The 25,469-nt window shown below is 43.3% G+C and overlaps 1 protein-coding gene across 1 annotated transcript; it reads right to left on the reverse strand.

The window, feature by feature from the left end:
• Window positions 1-726: 726 nt before the first annotated feature.
• Window positions 727-24,920, reverse strand: LOC142366039 (coiled-coil domain-containing protein 85C-A-like). The gene is made up of 5 exons (XM_075447809.1): window positions 24,227-24,920; window positions 7,502-7,581; window positions 4,725-4,811; window positions 2,579-2,677; window positions 727-1,515 (listed from the first exon to the last, which is right to left on the reverse strand). Exons 1-5 carry the CDS (start codon window positions 24,885-24,887, stop codon window positions 1,423-1,425), a joined length of 1,020 nt encoding a protein of 339 aa, XP_075303924.1. The 5' UTR covers window positions 24,888-24,920; the 3' UTR covers window positions 727-1,422.
• Window positions 24,921-25,469: the final 549 nt, after the last annotated feature.

Raw genomic sequence — 25,469 nt, forward strand, 5'->3', positions numbered from 1 at the left:
ATCATGAGGTAACTACTCATACTCAAACTACCCAAGATGCAATGTAACGTGACGTCGCCGATCGTCATTTCCTGTCAAAAACGGCAGTTTCAAGCTAGCTACAACGAGGGTAGGTTCACTTCCTGTTTTCAAAACAAAAGCACCAATTGTATCCTAATGGATTTCCCTATGATAAAAGGCAATGGGTATTTTATTTTGTGAAAATAACCGGAAGTGCGTTGCTCACTGCGGCTAGCTTTAGCAGCGCCGAATTCGTGGGAACAAAATTGTAAACAGCCGGTATTTTGTCAGGTTTTCAACACGTTGGGGATCTAAACGACTACTTTCTCACCTGAAAATGTTTCACATGTTGCTAAAGTTTACAGAGTTTAGAGCTTAAGGGAAATCAGCTTCAGGCCGGCTGATTTCGGCTCGGGTAGGAGCGAAATGCATTGTGGGTAAACGCTCTGCATACTGTCTGATCGATGAGTATGCAGTATGCAGTATGTAGTATGCAGTATGCGGTATGCAGTATGCGGTATGCAGTATGCAGTATGCAGTATGTAGTATGCAGTATGTAGTATGGAAGTATGCGGTTTCGAACACAGCCCATATCTTTCCATCCATTCATTCTTTCCTGCCTCCATCTTTTCTCTTCTCAGGTACCATCTGGAAGTCCGTTCGGGTCATTCACCTGGTGAGACTGAAGCCCCCCCCACTTCTCCCCTCCTCCTCAGCCATCATTAAAGACATGTGACATGAGCCAATCAGAAAACCTCCATCCTCCGTCCATACTTCCCAACAAGCTTTATCTTTATCTCCACCGTCCAGACTTTGTCTGAAATGTGTCTGAAATGTCAAAATTAATCTTTATTAACGAATTAAATGAAGCTGATGAGGCAGAACATGAAACATCTGGAGTTTATAGCTCCTGCAGTTAAAGGAACAATCACTGTTTTACCATCCCAACGTTTTCTGATTCGGGGGTGCGCTGATTTAAGCGGCGAATATTCGATAATCAGACGAGTGTTGTTCAGCTCCGGTGAATAAATGACCTGCGCTGCATACTGTGCACGAGCAGCGGAGAGCTGCCTTCATTACATGCTGAACGCACGAGGAGCAGCTCTGATCCAGCAGCTGAAATGTACGATCCATTAGAAGCTACGAAAGATCAGAAATGTGATATCTATCCTGACTTATTTTAACATAAAGTGTGCCGTATCTGTCCACACGGTGGCGCCAGCGAGCAGCTCGACAGTCTCTGAGACGTGCGTCTTCAGACCAAACGACTCATTTCCTGGAGAGGAAATGAAGGTTGTGCACTCAGTGCTCTGAGCTGCAGTTCTTCTAACCGCCACTATGCCGCTCTGCAAGGCCTCTGGGCCCATTCAGGAGAGTTCTGTGGGTGTACTGGGAGCACCGGTGGCCTCCCCGGGAGTCTGGCTACTGGGCAGGTCCTTTGAACTGGTTTCCTGAGAGCTGCTGTCGGACGGAGAGCTTCGAGCCGGCGGCGTCGCCCAGCTTCCTCCAAACCACCTGCGAGGATGAAACGACAGTTAGAAACACGAAGGAGATTAAACTGAGACGATCCACAGGAAGTCTGTCGTATGAAGGAGAGTTTCATCAAATACGTATTTTTAACTAAAAACCAAACAGATGGGCCAGTGAGGCGTGTGTGAGAGTGAAAAAGGAACCGTGGAACCGTGGAACCGTGGACCAGTGGACCAGTGGACCAGGGGACCCGGACATGTCCCCTTTCACCCGGACATGCCCCCTTTTACCTGGACACGCCCCTTTTTAACCACGGCCCTTTTACCCGGACACGTCCCCTTTAACCACGCCCCCTTTTGCCAGGACATGTCCCCTTTAACCATGCCCCCTTTACCCGGACATGTCCCCTTTAACCACGCCCCCTTTACCCGGACACGTGCCCTTTTTAACCACGGCCCTTTTACCCGGACACGTCCCCTTTAACCACGTCCCCTTTCACCCGGACACGTCCCCTTTAACCACGCCCCCTTTTACCAGGACATGTCCCCTTTAACCACGCCCCTTTTACCCGGACACATCCCATTTAACCACGCCCCCTTTTACCCAGACATATCCCATTTAACCACGCCCCCTTTTACCCGGACAAGTGCCCTTTAACCACGCCCCCTTTATCCAGACATATCCCCTTTAACCACGCCCCCTTTTACACAGACATATCCCCTTTAACCACGCCCCCTTTACCCGTACATATCCCATTTAACCACGCCCCCTCTTACCCAGACATATTCCATTTAACCACGCCCCCATTTACCCGGACACGTGTCCTTTAATCACGCCCCCCTTTACAGGACACGCCCCCATTAACCACATCCCCTTTTACCTGGACACTTGCCCCTTAACCACTTCCCCTTTTACCCAGCCATATCCCCTTTAACCACGTCCCCTTTAACCCGGACATGTCCCCTTTAACCACGCCCCCTTTCACCCGGACATGTCCCCTTTAACCACGCCCCTTTTACCCGGACCGTCCCATTTAACCACGCCCCCTTTTTACCCGGACCGTCCCCTTGTTCCCGGACACGTCCCCTTTAACCCCCTTTAAACTCACGTTGCACATCTCCCTGACGATGGCCTTCTCTTTCTCACTGAGATCTTCATCGTATTCCATCGGGCTCGGCCTGTCCAGCTTCTCATGCACCTCCAGCACCTTCAAACACAACCGACACACACTTTAAATCCATCTGAAGCCGTTTCAGTACACCTACAGAAAGTTATGCACCAGAACCGTGGAAACTTTGCTCAAACTCTGCTTTCACGTCTCATTTGAAGGAAAAATTTAAACGTTCTGATGAGTTTCTAAGAAATCAATCTAAACAATTTCCCAACAAAAATGGAAATGAGCAGTCAGAGTTGACACAGTTCCTTCTACCCTTCCATCCCGTAGAGGTAAGATGCCTTTTTGCTTTTGGAGATCAAGGGGCAGTGGTCATCTGTCCATGAAAACAGCCACTAATGCCCCAGTTGGAGGGCTGGGTGACGACTGCTCCCTGATCCCTCAGAGAAAAGGTTCCCTTTGCCTTGCAGGGCCTTGACACCACATATTGTTTAGGACCAGAGTGAACTCTGTCTGCACAATGACAAAGATGTAGCAGCATTCTCAGACAGCAGGTGCCAGATAAAGATTTCGGTTTGGGCCGCATACACACAGAATGATATCAGGAGGTAAAAGAGGTCACACGCTGCCGTCTCTGTGTCGTTCTGATCAATAAATTCCCCATAAGAGGCTGCAAAGGTGAGTCGGACTCCTCTTTTCTCCACAACAACCTCTGCAAAATGGACTAAAGGACATTCAGACTGGGCTGATAAGAGGAAAACATTTTAGTTTGTATGAACAAACAAAAAGGCTGTTTGTTCATACCCTTAAATACCAGATATCTAGCTACAGGAAGCAGCTGAGAACTACAGCTCACAGATGCCATTCTTCACTGGCTGTGTTCCAAACCGCATACTTCTCCTACTACTCCTACTAACTTTTTGAGTTAGTATGCGAGTTTGAGTAAGCCAGAAGTTCCCGGATGCATACTAGATTCTCTGAAATGTTGGGTATGCATCATGAGGTTACTACTCATACTCAAACTACCCAAGATGCAACGTAACGTGACGTCGCCGATCGTCATTTCCTGTCAAAACGGCAGTTTCAAGCTAGCTACAACGAAGGTAGGTTCACTTCCTGTTTTCAAAACAAAAGCACCAATTGTATGGTAATGGCTTTCCCTATGATAAAAGGCAACGGGTATTTTATTTTGTGAAAATAACAGGAAGTGCGTTGCTCACTGCGGCTAGCTTTAGTAGCGCTGAATTCGTGGGAACAAAATTGTAAATAGCCGGTATTTTGTCAGGTTTTCAACACGTTGGAGATCTAAACGTATACTTTCTCGCCTGAAAATGTTTCAAATGTTGCTAAAGTTTACAGAGTTTAGAGCTTAAGAGAAATCAGCTTCAGGCCGGCTGATTTCGGCTCGGGCAGGAGCGAAATGCATTGTGGGTAAACGCTCTGCATACTATCTGATCGATGAGTATGTAGTATGTAGTATGGAAGTATGTAGTATGTAGTATGGAAGTATGTAGTATGTAGTATGTAGTATGTAGTATGTAGTATGCAGTATGTAGTATGGAAGTATGGAAGTATGTAGTATGTAGTATGGAAGTATGTAGTATGTAGTATGTAGTATGTAGTATGTAGTATGCAGTATGTAGTATGTAGTATGCAGTATGTAGTATGGAAGTATGCAGTATGGAAGTATGTAGTATGTAGTATGCAGTATGTAGTATGTAGTATGTATTATGCAGTATGTAGTATGGAAGTATGCAGTATGGAAGTATGCAGTATGGAAGTATGTAGTATGGAAGTATGTAGTATGTAGTATGTAGTATGTAGTGTTTAAGTATGTAGTATGTAAGTATGTAGTATGTAGTATGTAGTATGTAGTATGTAGTATGCAGTATGTAGTATGGAAGTATGCAGTATGGAAGTATGTAGTATGTAGTATGCAGTATGTAGGTGCGGTTTCGAACACAGCCAGTGTTTCCACAGGTCGTTTATTGTTTGAATGTAAAAGTTATTTCCTGCAAAAACAAACAACCCTTGGTGTGGTTTCTGCGAGGAGCGTCGTCTGTAAAGCAGAAGCCAACATAACCGGCTCAATGGAGGTAGAATAAGTGTCCCAAACTGTCCCAAACTGTCCCAAATGTACCTTCATGGCGTGAACAACGGCCTCGGGTTTCTGTCCCAGAGGGAGGAAGAGCTCCGTGGGGGAAGGTTCTCCAGCGGGCGTCTGGTTCTGGTGGGGCAGAAGGGGAGCGTCAGATCACAATCACTGCAAACACCAAGTAAATCCACGGGAAAGCTGTCCAGGAGCTGAGGAAGCAGCAGGTAACAGGAGACCTGCTGTGTTTGCATTAAGAGGAAACGATCAATCGGCTGCTCATCAATACAGCAGGTCAGACAGACGATCCCCTCACTGAGACACCAACCTCAAACTCACAGCTGGGACACAGAAACTTATTCAGAGTAAACACATTTCCCACTGTTAACGATCCAATAATCTGCTTCTGTCTGTGGCTGCATGAACCCGCTCAGTAAGGAGGGTGTTACATATGCTCTGGTGCCCCAGCTACAGCCTCCTAGGGTTCAACCTCCAAAGGTTCAACCTTGTAGGGTTCAACCTCCTAGGGTTCAACCTCTGGATGTTAGAAAAGAAAAAAAGTAAATTTTTGTTTGTCTGTAGCTCTGAAAGAACAATTCTTCTCCCCTCATGACATGAACATGACTGTATCTTTATGTTTTGGTGCAGAACTGTATCCACAGAGCAGCGAACACCCTCTACCCAGAGTTAAGACTTTCTATTTACCTTCAGGTCATTTAAAAAGTAAACTATGCATCCGTGCGGGGGGTAATTTACCTCTTATTATCTGACACTTCATCAATACAGCTGAACTGAAAAGAATTCATTAGCAGACGTTGGTCAATTCAAGTTTCCCAACAGCTAACAGCAAACATGTTAGCATCTTGTTAGCAACAGCTCTGGTGGCTATGCTAATATTCCCAAACTGGAGATAAGACCTGTTGTGTCAAAAGGTGAACAAAAGTCAGCATCATTTAAAGAAATAGCTCCACAGTTTAGGGTTTTCTAGCACATTCAGCTACAGTGAAGCTAGCTGTTTATGCTTTATGCTAAGCTACGCTAAGATTAGCATAAAGGCTAACTGTAGCTTACACTGATCTTTTCCTCTAACATTTATGATGAAAAATGTGAACACTCGCTTTAAAACAAAAGAGTGAGCTAAACTGATTTAACACAGGTGGTGAAATTAGTTGCAAAGATAACTAATAAAAAACAATCTTTAAAATCCCATTAGAGCAGAGGTTTGTAATTTCAGTGGCGACGTAAGAATAACGAAGGAACTGAAAGCAATATTGAACCTGCTCAACTGATTTTGCTGTTATTGCTTTGAGGCAGAGGTAATTCCTCTGTGCTTTGGAGTGTGAAATGAAACAAACTGAAAATACCTGAATGCAACAGAGGGAGGGAACACAGGGGGAAGCTACATAAACAAGACCAAATATGAGCTAATACCGAGGCTTTTACTGCTCGTTTGGTATGAATCATACACACAGAGTCAGTGTTATACAGCATACGGTTTGTTACATGTTGAGTTTACCTTCCCTCCATTTGACTGGAGGAAGAACAGTAGCTGTTTTCACACATAACCCTGAATAATACCCAGAGAATCGGGTCTAAACATTGTCTACAGTTGCTTCCAGTCATGATTAGATAAGACTAGGGCTGGGCAACGATTAAAATGTTTAATCTAATTAATCACATGATTTCCCTGATTAATCACAATTAATCTCATTTTAACGCAGAATCCAAAAATGAATCCAAAAGTAGCGTATAGCTTTTAGCATTTAGCTTTATTTTAAATGTGCTGCCATATGAATGAAAGTGCCATAACATTTGTTGTGTAAACACACTTTTAACATCAGCATCTTTCTGTAGTTTTTATGTAGAAGCCTCGCTCCACTGTCTGTTTCCTTGAATGACTTGCTGCTATCAGTTGTGTGTTTTGCCTTTAAGTGATATTTTAGACTGGAACTACTACGCTGAGAAGACAATTCAACTTGGCAGTGTTTACAGATGACTTTGGTTCTGTCGACTCCGCCGTCTGGAAGAACTTTAAAATGAAAATGGCCGAGTAAAAGTTCCGTACCCTTCTCCATGTTTGGTGGATCCGCCGATTACTTTCTTTTCCTGTTCCACAGCAGACAGCAGCAGACTTTTACAAAATAAAAGCCTGTGAGCAACAGACTTTTACAAAATAAAAGCCTGTGAGCAACAGACTTTTACAAAATAAAAGCCTGTGAGCAGCAGACTTTTACAAAATAAAAGCCTGTGAGCAGCAGACTTTTACAAAATAAAAGCCTGTGAACAGCAGACTTTTACAAAATAAAAGCCAAAATAAAAGCCAAAATAAAAACCCGGTTCGAGTCCCTCATCGGACGGCCCTGTGCTGCGTGTCGTTCCCCCTCTCTCTTCCCCCTGCTTCCTGTCTCTCTGAACTTTCCATTAAAGGCACAAAAGCCCCAAAAAATAAAATAATAATTGAAAAAAAACTGTATTAATGCCCAGCCAGAGATAAGACATCTGAATACTGTTCTAAAAGCTTGGAATACTGCAGCGTAGAGCCCACATGAGGCAGGAAATGATGCAAACTATTCAAAACGGCTTCTTTGCTAAGTTGTCTGTTCTGTGTGGACACAACACTGGTTCATCCCTTGAGTTAGGAGCCTTTTTCCTGCCTGAATGGTTCACAGCTCAGAGTTAAGTGGCTTAACAAAGAAAAAACACATTCCTCTGAAGATGCTCAGGTACAAGGACTGGGCTGAAGATGAGGGAAGAAGCAGGAAATGTCCTACAAAAGGGTCCTACGGCTTAAAAAGATAAAACACGGTGAAAGCAGTAATAATTACCTGTGACAGCAGCTGCTTGTTTTCATCCTCCAGCATCCTCAGCCGGTCCTCCAGCTGCCTGGTGTAGCTGTCTGAGGCATCTGAAAGGAAACAGGTTACATCTGTTGGTTCTGGGCTGAGCAAAGGTTTTCATCTAAAACACGTCATAGTTTCACTGTTCTGCAGTGAATATATATAACCACAGAGATGGGAAACAGGGGATAATAATGGATAACTTGTTAGAATCTGTTTTGGCTTCTTGAACCATTTCATAAAGTCAAGTCAACTTTATTATCAATGCTGCCATATCTGCAGGACATACACAGAACTGAAATAGTGTTTCCCTCTTATCCCTTGTGCAAAACACTGGTGCTCAGTGTATTAAAATATAATAAATATATATAAAGTAGGAGGTAAAAAAAAAGAAAAAGAGAGAATAAATAAATATATATATATATATATATATATATATATATATATATATATATATATATATATATATATATATATATATATATATATATATATATACATACAGATTTGCCACTGCTGTTTTTATATATCTTTTAGCCTGTATATATATATATATATATATATATATTTTTTTTTAAGTATTTTTCTTTCTTTCTTCTTCGTTTTTTTACCTCCTACTTTATATATATTGATTATATTTTACTTCATGTTTATTTCTGTTTTGCACCAGGGATAAGAGGGCAACACTATTTCAGTTCTGTGTATGTCCTGAACATACGGCAGCATTGATAATAAAGTTGACTTGACTTTATGAAATGGTTCAAGAAGCCAAAACAGATTCCAACATATATATCTATGGCTGTATAAACAGATTATCAGTATAAACAGAATTTACAGTATGTACAGATTGTGTACAATAATGGACTGTACACAATGTGATTTGGTTTGTCGATTGGGAGAACATTTCAACGAATAAACCTTGTTTTAAGAGCAAATGGGACACTAAACTAAAGCGATAAAACAAAGAAATGTGAAGTAACTGTGAGAGAAAGCTTCTTTTTTCCCGACTCTGCGGGTAAACCAACACCAGTTTCAGTCAGGTGAGAGTTTCTCCTCTCATGTTCTTTAAATGTTTAGCAGCCGGTCTGAATTAATCCCCACACACAGCTCAGAAACCCGGTGTTGATCCCGGCTGAGCTGACTGATCCCTGCACAGCGATGCTGTACTCGCTGGTGTTCGGATGTTCTCACAACAGGATGAGGGATTAAGCACCTGGGGCACTTTCTGCTGCAGCATTTAGCATTTAGCCTTTAGCATTTAGCCTTTAGCATTTAGCCTTTAGCATTGTTTCACATGCATTCCTCTGCACACAACCAAAGACTTCAACTATTTCTGACTCTGTTCCAAATGTTCAGATGGGAGTCAGGTTTTCTCAACATGCAACATCCTGCACTCGACACAGGACTCCAGTCGGGTTTTAAATGATAAAAGAACACGTCGTCCCTAAAGAAGATGTTATATTTTAGATTTAGTCGCTCCAGGGCCTGAAACTCGGCGCTGTTATGCTTTGGATTATTATCTCACAGAGAGATTCTTGTCTGTCAGGTGACATTAAAGCTTCAGGCGATCTCAGATGAGTCTCTACACGTTCTGCACACCTGGATTTCAGCAGAATGTCCCATTCTTCTGGTTCATTCATTTATTTACCTGATGTGTTCGGTTTGAAAGGAAGAGACGATTCGCCAGGCTAGGGGGGGAAACGGGGTCATTGTGCACCAGAACTGCAGTTAAAAACATGTAAGACACATAAAGTCTGAATTAAAGATGATTAAAGATACCCCAACAGGCAGTTTTTAAAGTCTTTTATTGGCAAATGGATATTTAAGACATTTAAACACTCTTTAGGGGCCAAATATGATCTCAAAATGTCATTTTTTAAAATTATATCCATGTTTATTGTTTACTTCCTGCTAGGGCTAGGTGAAATAACTTGTTATTATCGCGTTAACTCGTTAATTATTTAACGCCGATAAATATTTTATCGTGCATTAACGCAGGTTTTATTATTGTAAAAGTCTGTTGAATGCATCACATTCACACAGTTACAGCAAACACCACGAAGCATGGAGGAATAAAATAAAGATAAACTAGCAGCTAACATCACCGCTACAGGTGTGAAGCTAACGGAGCTAACCGGCGCTACTTCCTGTTTTACTTGTTTCAATATAAAAGCACGTATTTCAAAATAAAATAATTTAAAGTTGAATTGGCTCATTTCAATCATGAGCAAAAATACATAAAAATGACTTTAACCCGAATAAAATGAGTCAAATCCCCTAAATATCTTCTATTTAATCAAATGTTAAAATTCCCAGTGTAATAATTTCTTCTTGTGCGTTTGAAGTGATATAAACTGCTTTTTATTCCAGTTAAAGGATGACTGACTGAGCTCTTCTTCAGGTGTTTTTGTGCACAAAGTTTGTTTCATTTCCCTCAGACTTTGCTCAGAAAAGCATCCATGTGGTGTTTGCTGCATTCAGCATTATAATTCCAACAGTCCAACAGTCCGGCATCATTTCTGGGAGCAGCAGAAACTCCAGGATGGATCTGAAGTCACACTGGATACAAACACACCAGCATATTTCCTTAAAGCTCATTTCCATGATGTATAGCTGACGTGTTGAGGCGAACAGAGAACGCTTTGTTCTTCCTCCATCTGGAGTCATTTGATCTGGAGCTCCAAATTCTTGCAGTAAATAAATACTTAAGACTGTTATTCATCCAGCAGGAAAGGATGAAAAGAGAAACAAAGTGGGGAGAGAAACCCGGCCTCTGAGAGGATCTGAAGGACCGAAACCTGCTGGAGTTCAAGGCAACGATCCAGGTTTTTATCCTTTTATCCAGAGATGGGGACTCGAGTCGCTGTTTTGATGACTTGTGACTTGTGACTTGACAAAAAATAAAAGACTTGAGACTCGACTCGGACTTGGAAGTTAAAGACTCGGCACTTGACTTGAGACACGATGACTTGAACGACTTGAGTGTTATTCAGTTCATGTTTTCAGTTTGAATATAAAATTAATAAATAAATTTAAAGAATAACATGGATTACCCGGTAGGAGCGCAGGCTGAGAATGGCGTCATGATTGGATCCCTACCCTGTCAGTCAGCCATGCCCTCTCTACATACCTTAGTGTTTATTGGAGAGAATAAACTCATATCAGATATGCATCAACATGTCAGCGGGACCGAGAGTCGTTGGCTGTGCTCGAAACCGCCTACTTCTACTACTCCTACTACTCATACTAACTTTTTGAGTTAGTGTGCGAGTTTGAGTAAGCGAGAAGTTCCCGGATGCATACTAGATTCTCTGAAATGTTGGGTATGCATCATGAGGTCACTACTCATACTCAAACTACCCAAGATGCAACGTAACGTGACGTCGCCGATCGTCATTTCCTGTCAAAACGGCAGTTTCAAGCTAGCTACAACGAGGGTAGGTTCACTTCCTGTTTTCAAAACAAAAGCACCAATTGTATGGTAATGGCTTTCCCTATGATAAAAGGCAACGGGTGTTTTATTTTGTGAAAATAACCGGAAGTGCGTTAGCTCACTGCGGCTAGCTTTAGTAGCGCCGAATTCGTGGGAACAAAATTGTAAATAGCCGGTATTTTGTCAGGTTTTCAACACGTTGGGGATCTAAACGACTACTTTCTCACCTGAAAATGTTTCAAATGTTGCTAAAGTTTACAGAGCTTAGAGCTTAAGAGAAATCAGCTTCAGGCCGGCTGATTTCGGCTCGGGCAGGAGCCAAATGCATTGTTGGTAAACGCTCTGCATACTGTCTGATCGATGAGTATGTAGTATGTAGTATGCAGTATGTATTATGTAGTATGTAGTATGTAGTATGTAGTATGCAGTATGTAGTATGCAGTATGCAGTGTGTAGTATGTAGTATGCAGTATGTAGTATGTAGTATGTAGTATGCAGTATGTAGTATGTAGTATGCAGTATGTAGTATGCAGTATGTAGTATGCAGTATGCAGTATGCAGTATGTAGTATGTAGTATGCAGTATGTAGTATGTAGTATGCAGAATGCAGTATGTAGTATGTAGTATGTAGTATGCAGTATGTAGTATGCAGTATGTAGTATGCAGTATGTAGTATGTAGTATGTAGTATGCAGTATGTAGTATGTAGTATGTAGTATGTAGTATGCAGTATGTAGTATGTAGTATGCAGTATGTAGTATGCAGTATGCAGTATGTAGTATGTAGTATGCAGTGTGTAGTATGTAGTATGTAGTATGCAGTATGTAGTATGTAGTATGTAGTATGTAGTATGCAGTATGTAGTATGTAGTATGTAGTATGCAGTATGCAGTATGTAGTATGTAGTATGTAGTATGCAGTATGCAGTATGTAGTATGTAGTATGTAGTATGTAGTATGCAGTATGTAGTATGCAGTATGCAGTATGTAGTATGTAGTATGCAGTGTGTAGTATGTAGTATGTAGTATGCAGTATGTAGTATGTAGTATGCAGTATGTAGTATGCAGTATGCAGTATGTAGTATGTAGTATGTAGTATGTAGTATGCAGTATGTAGTATGTAGTATGTAGTATGCAGTATGCAGTATGTAGTATGTAGTATGTAGTATGCAGTATGCAGTATGTAGTATGTAGTATGTAGTATGTAGTATGCAGTATGTAGTATGTAGTATGTAGTATGCAGTATGCAGTATGTAGTATGCAGTATCCAGCATTCAGTATGCAGTATGCAGTATGCAGTATGCAGTATGCAGTAGGCGGTTTCGAACACAACCGTTGTCTTCGGCTTTCATAATCACCATTTTGACGGCAAAAGACGAACAGCACAGTGCAAGACATGCGGCATCAACATCTCAGACAGCCAGACGGCAACTTCCAACTTTGTTCGTCATTTGAAGATCCATTCTGACAAGTAAGTGCTCGTCAAATTAGCTAATATTATCCTGTTAGCCTAGTCGGTAGTTAGCTAACGTTAGCTTGGTTGGACACATTGGCCAATGATGTTTACTGACAGTTGTCAGTAATATCAAGAATCTGTAATATTGACAAGTAATATCTTGTCTTTTCTCTTTATTAAGATCAGATTCTGCATTTGCAATAATAAGGTGACTTGACTTGCCCAAGAAAATATTACTTGGGACTTGAAAGCTAAGATTTGAGACTTACTTGAGACTTGCACATGTGTGACTTGGTCCCATCTCTGCCTAAAAGTCAGACACGAGCTCCGTCTGTGCAGTAAATCTGAGCTCAGAGTAACGACCTCAAACCCCGAGCAGAGGTCGTCCTTAAATTACAGCCGGTCAGCACGGATCCGGTTGGCCTTCCTGTTTCTGTGCTCATGTTGCTGCGAATAAAGATTCCTCAGACCGGTGATGTTTCAGCGTCCTCAGACGTCACTCAGAGGCCTTAAACTAAGCAGGTCTGCTCTGGATTATCATCCTGCAGCTGTTCTAAGAGAAGTTTCTTTATTTTACCTTCTGGTTCTGTCAGTTTTCATCAGATCGGTCAGAAAACCCGTTTTTCTATGGCAGAAAAAAGCAGAAAAAAACTGGACAAAATAAATTGACCTAAACATGAGTAATAAAACTGTTCTTTTAGCAGAAAAGTTCAAGATTAAAACACTGATGTTCAGTTAGTTAAGATTCAAATGATCCCACAGGACAAAAGGTTTCCCAGCTAAGGAAACCAGCAGATTTGCACTGAAACTTGTCTGAATCAGAACAGAGACGAGTTCAGGGAATGAAACTCACATTTCTGGTCTCAAACGTACCAGACATCAAACAGAAAAACGTGTTTTTAATTCAGGTTTAGGCCAGATTTGACTCAAACAAACATGGACTATTTGCATTTGATGGGCTCAGCAAAATATGCGGCTCAATAAAGTCTGAGAAGGGGAGAAACCGCCTCAATCCGACCTCAGAGGGGAGGTTTCCTGCAGCTCCTCAGCTTCCTCTGACCTCTAACTGGATGGAAGTGTTAGAGTGAGAGAACTGTTTATATTCTACTGACGAGTAAAATCACACATTTCTGCTCCTTAATCAGGATGTTACTGCAACATCTCAGAGAAGAAAATATGGGGACAACTGGGCCTAAACGTTTCTGCTTTATGGCATTAAATGCACATTTTTTTATTTTACCTTGTAGATTCTGTCAGTTTTCATCAGATCTGTGTTCTCATGTGTCTATGCATGAAATCTGCACGATATCTTTGATTTTATCTAGACTGTTGCTTGTTTTTAAATTAATTTAAATGATTTTATGTGTTTCTCTTTATATTCTTTTATGCATTTTTAATGCTTCTTCCACTCCCTGCTGCAATGCTTTTATTTTATGTAAAGCACTTTGAATTGTTTGTACATGAAATTTGCTACAAATAAATTTGATTTGATTTGATTTTAAATAAAAAATGTATTTTACAACAGACGGAACATTTCGAAGCTTCAGCCCCAGCAGAAACAGGCTCTGTACCCAAAAACAGACGTAAAAAGCAAAAAGACTCAGAAGAATTTACCGAACGAGGGGCCATTTAAACGTCCTGCACAGGAAAAATCCAACAGGACGGGTCATAATGAGGATCTTATTAACCCGAGACCAACGAGAACAGGAGGCTAAACCCAACAGAACAAAGCAAAAACGGAGGAAACAGGAAATAAAGCTTCACAAATCCAACTTAAAGCAGAAGGAGCAGAAGGAGAAGTTCAGTGAACACCGAACAGGGAAAAGCAAAGAAGATTAAGACTGAAACAAAGAAGTTAACTTCAGTTACAGTTAGCATCAGATGTGTTCTGGTGTTACTCTGAGCCAGAAACACAGAAACACTCGGATAAATCAGAGCCTCGCAGGGTCGCCGGCAGGAGACGACCTCTGACCCCTCAGAGGCGTTCGGGGGGGTTGAGTCTTTGAAGGCCGGCTCCCCATTGTCAGCCACATAATGGCGTCGGACAGATGGCCGGGAATGAGGCCGACGGGGGGACGAAAATCCCACCGCGGGGTCCAGAAAACACAGGATGGCTAGAGGCCGGGTTCTATGTACAGAAACTGGTGTAAAAAATAAACTTTAGGGCTGGGCAACGATTAAAATGTTTAATCTAATTAATCACATGATTTCCCTGATTAATCACGATTAATCTCATTTGTACGCAGAATCCAAAAATGAATCCAAAAGTAGTGTATAGCCTTTAGCATTTAGTTTTGTGTGTGTTTACAGATGACTTTGGTTCTGTCGACTCCGCCGTCTGGAAGAACTTTAAAATGAAAATGGCCGAGTAAAAGTGAGACTGGAACCATTTTGGAAACATCATTGACACGGAGAAAAATCAGACGCAGCCATGCAGTCTGGTCACGTGACCGTACTCAATCTCAGCGGCGGGACGGGTTAGCTTTAGCATTAGCAGTCGTAGCAAACAAACAAAGAAACAGATGAAAAATGTCAGAACCAACGGTGGGAAATGAAGACGCAGACGAGGCCTCATACTGAAAGCATGTTTACCTTACAAAGAGTGAGAAACAGCAGCTACATTATGTGTCTTCTGTGGCAACCAAAACAAACGCACATTTCAGCAGAAACTCAACATCTAACTTGAGGAAACATGTAGCGCTAAGTTTCCTAAACTCGTTTTTCCCCCCATGGATAGGTGAATGTTTGTTTTTTAGGTTACATATGGGTTACATATGTTTTAAACATTTCCTAAGTCTCTTTTATTTTTTATTGAAGTTCTTGAATTTACCTGGATTATTTTAATTTAAGCTATTTTGTAATTATTTAATTAATTTTAATTTATTTTAACAGTTGGATGAACTCTAATTTGCCTAAAGATGATTATTTAGTATTTTTGTCTGTCTGATTGAATGCTTGTGTTAACAAATAAATCAGACGTTACTCGACAGTTACTCAGTACTCGAGTAGTTTTTTCACCGAGCACTTTTTTACTCTTACTCAAGTAATTATTTGGATGACTACTTTTTACTTTTACTTGAGTCATATTATTCTGAAGTAACAGTACTTTTACTTGGATACTCTTACTCCACCTCTGGTCACATATCGCCGTTAAACTCGGTTTGACATTTACACGCCCCAGCGTCATCATGGCGTCACAAACGAGGCTTTTTTTTGCCCCGTCACTGTGAAATAAGCCGAGTAATCCGTCCTTAAAATACATTAAATGCTGTTTGTGCATAAAACAAACACTTATTTGTTCCATGTTTACGTGCATCGAGGCTAATTGCCGGTTTGGCCTGTGGAAGCACCTCAGCGGGCTCATCCCAGCAGGTGAGCTCTACCCAGTGATGTTGGACTAAACAATGTCTCTTCATCATTTTCCCATGTTGCAGTTTTTCCCACAGTGCCTCTGGGTCTTTGTGTTCTCAGGAATGTGGGAAATCCTGACCAGGCAGCTTTTCCCAACAAATCCCCGTCAGGCCGTGACTAATTTTTACAACACAAATGACCTCATTGTCTTTGGTAATCTTTGTCCGGGACACTAGTCAGACTGTTTTCTTCTTATACCGTGAGACAAATAATGAGCTTTCATATGAACAATAAGAGTTTTTCCTGATTTCACGGTGACAACACCATATTAAAAGGGTACAAAATAAATCCGGTCTTTATTTGGTGTGAGCGTACGGTAACAGTTTCAGTTTTGATGGGTGCGATAAAGAGCTGAAATGATTCCTCGAATAATTATCACCAAAAATCCTCTGAGCCTCGAAGCTTCGTATAACTCCCACCAACGTGTTCTGCTCGCCCCGTTTCACAGGGACGGTTATTACTGTCGCACAACGTTTGCAGCAGCTCGATGGAGGAAACAACCAGGAGCAAAAAAATCAGATAAAAGAGGAAAAATGTCTAAAGTTTGGGAGCATTTCAGAGAAAAAGAGAAAATAATGTACAGTGGCTGTGTTCGAAACCAAATACTACATACTCATCGATCAGACAGTATGCAGAGCGTTTACCCACAATGCATTGCGCTCCTGCCCGAGCTGAAATCAGCCGGCCTGAAGCTGATTTCTCTTAAGCTCTAAACTCTGTAAACTTTAGCAACATTTGAAACATTTTCAGGTGAGAAAGTAGTCGTTTAGATCCCCAACGTGTTGAAAACCTGACAAAATACCGGCTATTTACAATTTTGTTCCCACGAATTCGGCGCTACTAAAGCTAGCCGCAGTGAGCAACGCACTTCCTGTTATTTTCACAAAATAAAATACCCATTGCCTTTTATCATAGGGAAAGCCATTACCATACAATTGGTGCTTTTGTTTTGAAAACAGGAAGTGAACCTACCCTCGTTGTAGCTAGCTTGAAACTGCCGTTTTGACAGGAAATGACGATCGGCGACGTCACATTACGTTGCATCTTGGGTAGTTTGAGTATGAGTAGTAACCTCATGATGCATACCCAACATTTCGGAGAATCTAGTATGCATCCGGGAACTTCTGCTTACTCAGACTCGCATACTAATGCAAATGTATTACTCTGTTGAACGCATATTGTTCTGAGAAGCAAAACGCGTTATTTTTTAAACCCCAGCCAACTAGCCGGACTACCTTCATCAACACCAAAACGAGGCTGGAACTCTGCTCACAGGACGCAGCAGGGGGTAAGAAAATGTTCAGAAATGATGTTGCTAGTATGGGATGTCATACAGCTTCATGTCAAAAAAGGCGAACTGTCCCTTTAACCACAGGGGAATAAATACCGAGGGGAACTAATGAGGTGGTAACTGAAGCCGTGGCTGATCGAGCGGAGGCAGGTGTGGAAGTGGAGCTGAGGACCGAAGGAGGGGAACTTGGGATAACTGGGACTAATGACCAGAACGGGACCGTAAAACACGATGGAAAAGCAGAAGCAAGTTGAATTGAATTAACCACAGAAACCAAAAAACACAGAGTCACCATCAACTAAGACACAAAACAGAGAAAAATCAGAGAACCAAGAAACAATGAAACCATAAACTCAAAGGACAGGAACATTAAAACACAAAAAAACGGCCTGGTTTCATCTTCAAAATGTGTAAAACATGGCAGAAACTAGAGAAAACTGCAGGATTTCTGTCCATTATATCAAACACAAGTCATTTAATTTCATCAGAACCAGGACGGGTCTCTGATCGCCGGCTGTGGGTAAAGATAATTTAATTCAAATGAGCACCGAGATTCTCATTTAAGATTAAAAACTGATTAACGACTTCATTTGTCGGCGATAGAGCCGACGTCCTGCGTGCTTTCTTCACGTTCGTCGACCAAAAATCAGAACGGCAGCTGACAAACACGAGTGTGATGCACCGCCACGAGTCTGAGCTGCTTCTGAGGCAGAATTACAGCCACCGTTCAACACTATAAACCACCTCTGAAGGCAGAAAAATCCCCCATTTTAACTCAAAAGAGCCTCGATTTTCAACAAAAAAAAACTTGGTTTAATCCAGAAGTAAAACTGGTGCTCAGCTCCAACAACTGGGATGAGATTGTGTGAGATTCACACGAGCCGACAATAATCACTGCCGCTTCTACGGTTGCTATGGTCACTCGCCTCTACACTGAAAAAAGTGACTTTTTGGTGAAGTAACTGTCATAATTTCTACCTTGTATTTTTAAGATTCAGTAAGAACTAGAGCTTCTTAAGTCAAATTAAACATTAAGTAATACATGAATTATGGGGGAAGAGTAAGTTTTACTTAGGTTTCCTCATACAATTTAAATGTTTAATAGTTGTATGTACATAAACCTAGAAATACTACATAAACTTTACTCTGAAAGTGTATCGTTAAAATCTACTAAGTTACTTCATAACAGCAAAAACTACAGATATATAAAATGTACTTAAAATTTTGAGTAAAATGATGTTCCTGCCTATGAAAAACAAGTAGAGTTTACTTCATTTGTTTAAATAAATATAACTTAAAACTTAGATGTAATTAAGTAAATGTTACTTGATATCTTCAAAACTGTTATGTTTTATGGTAAGTGAAATTTACTTGATATTGCAGCATTAAATATTACTTAAATCATTTGAGTGCAAATACTTACAAAGGGTTTTTAAAGTAAATCTTATGAGTTGTTTTTTTTCAGTGTACTGAGGGGAGGAGCTTCGGAGGCAGAGCTGAAGCACAGCGGAGAGGGAGGGGGAGGAGCTTCAGAGGCAGAGCTGAAGCACAGCGGAGTGGGAGGGGGAGGAGCTTCAGAGGCAGAGCTGAAGCACAGCGGAGAGGGAGGGGGAGGAGTTTCAGAGGCAGAGCTGAAGCACAGCGAAGAGGGAGGGGGAGGAGCTTCGGAGGCAGAGCTGAAGCCCAGCGGAGAGGGAGGGGGAGGAGTTTCAGAGGCAGAGCTGAAGCACAGCGAAGAGGGAGGGGGAGGAGCTTCGGAGGCAGAGCAGAAGCACAGCGGAGAGGGAGGGGGAGGAGTTTCAGAGGCAGAGCTGAAGCACAGCGGAGAGGGAGGGGGAGGAGCTTCGGAGGCAGAGCTGAAGCACAGCGGAGAGGGAGGGGGAGGAGCTTCGGAGGCAGAGCAGAAGCACAGCGGAGAGGGAGGGGGAGGAGCTTCGGAGGCAGAGCTGAAGCACAGCGGAGAGGGAGGGGGAGGAGCTTCGGAGGCAGAGCTGAAGCACAGCGGAGAGGGAGGGGGAGGAGCTTCGGAGGCAGAGCTGAAGCACAGCAGAGAGGGAGGGGGAGGAGCTTGAGAGTTGTGTTAATTTAAATTCTAAAGCGAAGCCCCATCTTCCTCTGGAGGTTACAGGGTTACATTTGACTCCTGGACGGCGGATTAAACCACTTTCAGAATATTTCAGCTTCATGGCTTTGTTTTTATTTTCCCGTCTCGTTCTTTGTCACAGACAGTGGAAGCTGTGCAGAAACAGGTTTACGCTCTTATTGTATGTTCAAGCCTTTTCTGAGCCCGAGAGTTTCCCATGATGCCTCGTTACCATAACAATGCAGCCCGACTCTTTGTTGCATTTAGAATCCGTCGCACACAAAGAGACGCCCAGCGCAGGAACAACCCAGAGACACTCCTTAGTTTTCTATAGAGGGAGGACGTGAAGAGTGATTCGGCCTTTCATTTAACTCGACAAGAAACCCAAAAAACTCTCACAGCTTCCTAAACAAAGTAATGTTCAACGGATAAAACTCATGGCTGCCATGGCGACAGAAGCTAAGCTAATGTGTAAAATCACTTTCTATAAGTACTTAGAGGCTTAAACAGCTTATTTTGTAATTATTTGATGAGTTTATCATGTGTAGTTTGTTTGATCAGGACACGTTACTGTCAGTTTAAAACAGGCAGCGCAGCAGCTGCCAGTTTGGGAGGCAGAGCCTTCAGTTATCAGGCCCCTCTCTGTGGAACCAGCTGCCAGTTTGGGAGGCAGAGCCTTCAGTTATCAGGCCCCTCTCTGTGGAACCAGCTGCCAGTTTGGGAGGCAGAGCCTTCAGTTATCAGGCCCCTCTCTGTGGGACCAGCTGCCAGTTTGGGAGGCAGAGCCTTCAGTTATCAGGCCCCTCTCTGTAGAACCAGCTGCCAGTTTGGGAGGCAGAGCCTTCAGTTATCAGGCCCCTCTCTGTGGAACCAGCTGCCAGTTTGAGAGGCAGAGCCTTCAGTTATCGGGCCCCTCTCTGTGGAACCAGCTGCCAGTTTGGGAGGCAGAGCCTTCAGTTATCAGGCCCCTCTCTGTGGAACCAGCTGCCAGTTTGGGAGGCAGAGCCTTCAGTTATCAGGCCCCTCTCTGTGGGACCAGCTGCCAGTTTGGGAGGCAGAGCCTTCAGTTATCAGGCCCCTCTCTGTGGAACCAGCTGCCAGTTTGGGAGGCAGAGCCTTCAGTTATCAGCCTCCTCTCTGTGGAACCAGCTGCCAGTTTGGGAGGCAGAGCCTTCAGTTATCAGGCCCCTCTCTGTGGAACCAGCTGCCAGTTTGGGAGGCAGAGCCTTCAGTTATCAGCCTCCTCTCTGTGGAACCAGCTGCCAGTTTGGGAGGCAGAGCCTTCAGTTATCAGGCCCTCTCTGTGGAACCAGCTGCCAGTTTGGGAGGCAGAGCCTTCAGTTATCAGGCCCCTCTCTGTGGAACCAGCTGCCAGTTTGGGAGGCAGAGCCTTCAGTTATCAGCCTCCTCTCTGTGGAACCAGCTGCCAGTTTGGGAGGCAGAGCCTTCAGTTATCAGGCCCCTCTCTGTGGAACCAGCTGCCAGTTTGGGAGGCAGAGCCTTCAGTTATCAGGCCCCTCTCTGTGGAACCAGCTGCCAGTTTGGGAGGCAGAGCCTTCAGTTATCAGGCCCCTCTCTACCTTTAAGACCAGGCTTAAAACTTTCCTTTCTGATAAAGCTTATAGATTAGGGATGATTCAGGTGACCCTGAAACATCCCATAGTTAAGCTGCTATAGGCCCAGACTGCTGGGGGAGCTCCCATGATGCACCTCTCCATGTACATGTGACATCATTGTTGTCATTAACTTGTGTTTCTCTCTCTCAGCGGGTATCTCTGGCCTGGTGTTACGGTGCTTGTTGTCCCCTCTTTCCTGTCCTCTCAGCCCCAGCTGGTCCAGGCAGATGGTTCCTGGTACAGTCCCGCGCCCGCCCGCAATTCCCGCATGATTCAGACGTTCGCGTTACTTCTCACGGAAGTTCTTGTCATTGGCTTGAGGAAAGAAACATGATCTTAGCTGCGCACACCGCTGTCCGATCCTTCAGGTGGGGCACATAGTGCACAAGCAGCTGAGGCCTACCCAACATACCTACCAAAATCTACCGTGAATATTAAGAATAATACATTGTACATATGTTATATGCCACTCCTCACATTTCCATTCTTGGAAGTAAAAGTATATATTTTTAGTTAATATGATTTTAAACACAGCGTGATGGAGCCCCGCCCCCTACTTTGAGTGGATTTGAGCATAAATATCTAAGCCTACAGCTCAGGTTACATTGATTTAAATAAAAACAAGTGGAATGAAAACAATATGTGTTATTAATTACCCTACCTTTTCTAAACCCAGAATGTTGAAAATGTAACATGTATTCCAATTATTATTTAAGTAGGTTAGCCATGCCCTGTCCCTCGTCGTTGTGCAATACGCATCTCCTGAATAAAAGGAGAGATGGATCGCGCTTTTTAACTCATTTTAGTTAGGCTTTATTTCTTCTCAGTTGTTTTCAGCAGCAGGAGATCAAAGTCTTGGCTTATGCATTCGCCAGTTTTTCTAATAATAATAATTATAATAATAATAATAATAATAATAATAATAGCCTAATAATAGTAGTAGTAATAAGAGGAAGGGAAGACAGACAGACAGCGCGTAATTCCAAGTGGAAATTTTGTATATTTATTGTTCAGCCATACAAAACATTTGGCTAACCCAGCATTTGTAAGCCATTCCTACTGTATAGCCAATGTGATAGACATAAATTAATAATTTATAACTTTTATATTAAACACGTTTTTAGTTAGCGGGACTGCAGCTTATCACCGCTCCCGCCCGCGCTGAGCTTTCAAAATGTGTCCCGCGCCGCACTGCTTTGCGTTGGGTCCCGCGGGAGTCCAGGGCTCTAGTTCCTGGTTCTGGTTCTGATGGAAGTTTCTTCCTGTTCAAAGGGAGTTTTTTCCTCCCACAGTCGCCTCATGTACGCTCAGGACGAGAGAGAAGTTTCAGTGCAATCTGCTGGTTTCCTTAGCTGGGAAACTTTTCTTATAATTTGGACTAATTTGGAATTGAATTAATTGGATTACACATTAATTTAATTGAATCTGTATCTCTAAGCTGAAACGAACGAGTTGCCCCACGTTCACCATCCACTGCGGATATAAATGTCAACAGAGCAACAACAAGAGGAAAAGTAAAGGTTTGGGTTTCCTTCTCTGTGGAGGATTATCTGAATGCTGCATGCTGCTGGACTTCTGAGAATCACATTTACAGAACAAAACTTTCAATATAATCACCATTTAGCACATAAAAGAGGAGCAATGTCAGCAAACCCACATTTTAACCCTCAAACAGCCCCATAAACTGCCTCCTGAGTGATGGTCTGCAGCTCAGGAGACCACCTGATGACCCGGTCCTGTTCTGGTCGGATTTATGCTTTTACAAACGTTGTCTTTTCCCCTGGAACCCGTGCACTTTACCTCCCAGGAAGAAACTGATCTGTTAACTGGCATGAATGCGAATAAAAGGAGTTTATCATTGGATAAACCGGACGATCCTTTATGGGAGAAAGGAGGTCGTTCTGACCCACAATCCTTTGCATTTTAGAGCTTTTTAAGCGACGCTCGGTTCTTTCTATCCAGCCGTACTAACTGGGACTCGTGTGGATGAGGTGAGCAGCCGGTGGCCACGCCATGACCTCTGATAATAAAGTAGAGTTCTGTATTATCTCTGCTATGATACGAGATCATTTTCCTGAAACACGTAGCTTCAGAGCTGCTGCAGTCAGAGCGCTCTTCTTTTCCTGGTCAGCTCACATCTCCACCTGCTAAGACCTCAACATTACTGAAGCAGTGTGGGATCATGTTGGCAGAGAACGCAACAAAAGGCAGCCCACATCCAAAGAAGAGCTTTGGGATGTCCTTCAAGAAGCCTGGAGAACTATTCCTGCAGACTCCTTAAAGAAAGGACAGAAAGCTCGTCTGAGAGGGTTCAGGCTGTGCTGGAGGAGAAAGCAGCTCAGAGCAGATATTCACTTTAAAGCTGCTCAGAACTGAACTCACTCTGTTTCTGCCTCAGATTCTGGGTTTATGTTCATGTTGGAACATGTTTCAGTGAATCTCTGCAGCTGTTACCATGGAAACATCTGCAGATATTCACTTTAAAGCTGCTCAGAGCTGAACTAACTCTGGTTCTGCCTCAGATTCTGGGTTTATGTTCATGTTGGAACATGTTTCAGTGAATCTCTGCAGCTGTTACCATGGAAACATCTGCAGATATTCACTTTAAAGCTGCTCAGAACTGAACTAACTCTGGTTCTGCCTCAGATTCTGGGTTTATGTTCATGTTGGAACATGTTTCAGTGAATCTCTGCAGCTGTTACCATGGAAACATCTGCAGATATTCACTTTAAAGCTGCTCAGAACTGAACTAACTCTGGTTCTGCCTCAGATTCTGGGTTTATGTTCATGTTGGAACATGTTTCAGTGAATCTCTGCAGCTGTTTCCTGTTTCTGTAAATAAATAAAGAATTGTGGGATCATCATAAAACTTTACGGCACCTTTAAAATCCAACCTTTAAATCATCAGCTAAAGAAATTTAAAGGTTAAATTACATGTTAGGAGCATGTTGAATCCATCATTAACTGAGTTTAGATTAGTTCAGCTTCCTAAAGACTGAGTTAAAAGGAGAAAAGTGAGGCTTGTAACTTTCCTGCATGTGTGTTATAGTTTTTAAACTGAGCATCCTCTGATCTCAGGCTGATATTTGCTGAGTTTCTGCAGTGAAACTCCAGCAGAAGTCACATCTCCACCACTCATATAGAGATTTTTCTTTATCCGTGTTTATTTATATTTTATTCATTTCAACTTCACAATGTGCAATATTATTTATACTTTACTTTTTGGTCACTTTACTTTTTAGTACTTGCTTTTTCTCTCTTTTTTTAAAATTTCTCTTTTTTAAATTTCTTGTTCATGTCTGTTGCTGCTGTGACAAGTGAATTTCCCCGCTGTGGGATAAATAAAGTACAATCTAATCTCATCTAATCACATGTAATCTCATGTAATCTGATCTGATCTGATCTAATCTAATCAGAATCACTCACCGGAGCCTCCGGAGCCTCTCAGGTGCAGATCATCCATGGACCTCCTCAGGGAGCCCGTCTTCCCCTCACCCGCCTTCAGTAGGGGGCTGTGGGGGTGCTGGTGGTCCGGGCTGCCGCCGCTGCCGCCGCTGGACGTGCTGCTCCCGTCCCCGCCGTCCCGCGGCGGCACCGGGCCGCTCAGGCTGGACTGGCTGTCGATGGAGCTCCGGGAGCCGGCGCCGCTCCGCTCCTCGTCCAGCATGAGGACGATCTCCCTCAGCTCGGCGTTCTCCGCCCTCAGCGCCTCCTGGCCGGCCTCCAGCTCCGTCAGCTTCTGCTGGTACAGCCCGACGTCCTTCCACAGCACGCCGGCCGTGTAGCGGCCGAAGCGCCGCCACTCCCGGGACACCCGCCGGCCCTTCTGCCGGTCATCGTCCAGGAAGCAGCAGAGCTCCCGCAGCTCCTGGCTGTCCTCCTGCAGCCGCTGGTTGGCCTCCTTCAGACTGCGGATCTCCTGCAGGTGGACCTGCAGGCTCCGGTTCACGTCCTGCATCATGCGGCCGTGCTCCAGCATCAGGTCCGTGTTGCGGGTCTCCAGAACCCGCAGCCTCCGGACCAGCTCCTCCTTCCCCAGGATCAGCGCGTCCTCCTCGGATAGCCGGCTCGCGTCCGCCGCCTCCATGTCCCGGTGCTGGAAACAAGTCCTCTAACTAAGTTACCGGGTGAATGAAGAAGCGTGCACACGCACGGACACGCGGGTGGGTTCACCCTGAACTGAAACTGCGTCCTCTGCAGGCTGTGAGGCTCACAGGTAAAAATGCATCATTCAGGCAGCTTTTCTGTGTTATTGGATCCAGCTGAGAAGTTATTTCTCCAGTTTCAGCTCCCTGTTAAATCCATCTGCTCACAGTCTGTGTTAAAGGGACAGTTCGCCTCTTTAAAGGGACAGTTCGCCTCTTTTAACATGAAGCTGTGTAACATCCCATATCAGCAACATCATTTCTGAACATCTTCTTACCCCCTGCTGCGTCCTGTGAGCAGAGTTCCAGCCTCGTTTTGGTGCTGATGAAGGTAGTCCGGCTGGTTGGCTGGGGTTTAAAAAATAAAGAGTTTTGCTTCTCAAAACAATATGCGTTCAACAGAGTAATACATTTGCATCACAAAATGGTTCTCCAGGAAAAAGTCAGACCTCACAATCTCTTGGCCATATTTTCTCTCTCTTCGTATCACTGTTGGGATGAACCCCGGCGGCGCAAGGATTCCT

The sequence above is a fragment of the Odontesthes bonariensis genome, chromosome 17 (genome assembly GCF_027942865.1).
Source record: "Odontesthes bonariensis isolate fOdoBon6 chromosome 17, fOdoBon6.hap1, whole genome shotgun sequence".
NCBI classification, from domain to species: Eukaryota; Metazoa; Chordata; class Actinopteri; order Atheriniformes; family Atherinopsidae; genus Odontesthes; species Odontesthes bonariensis.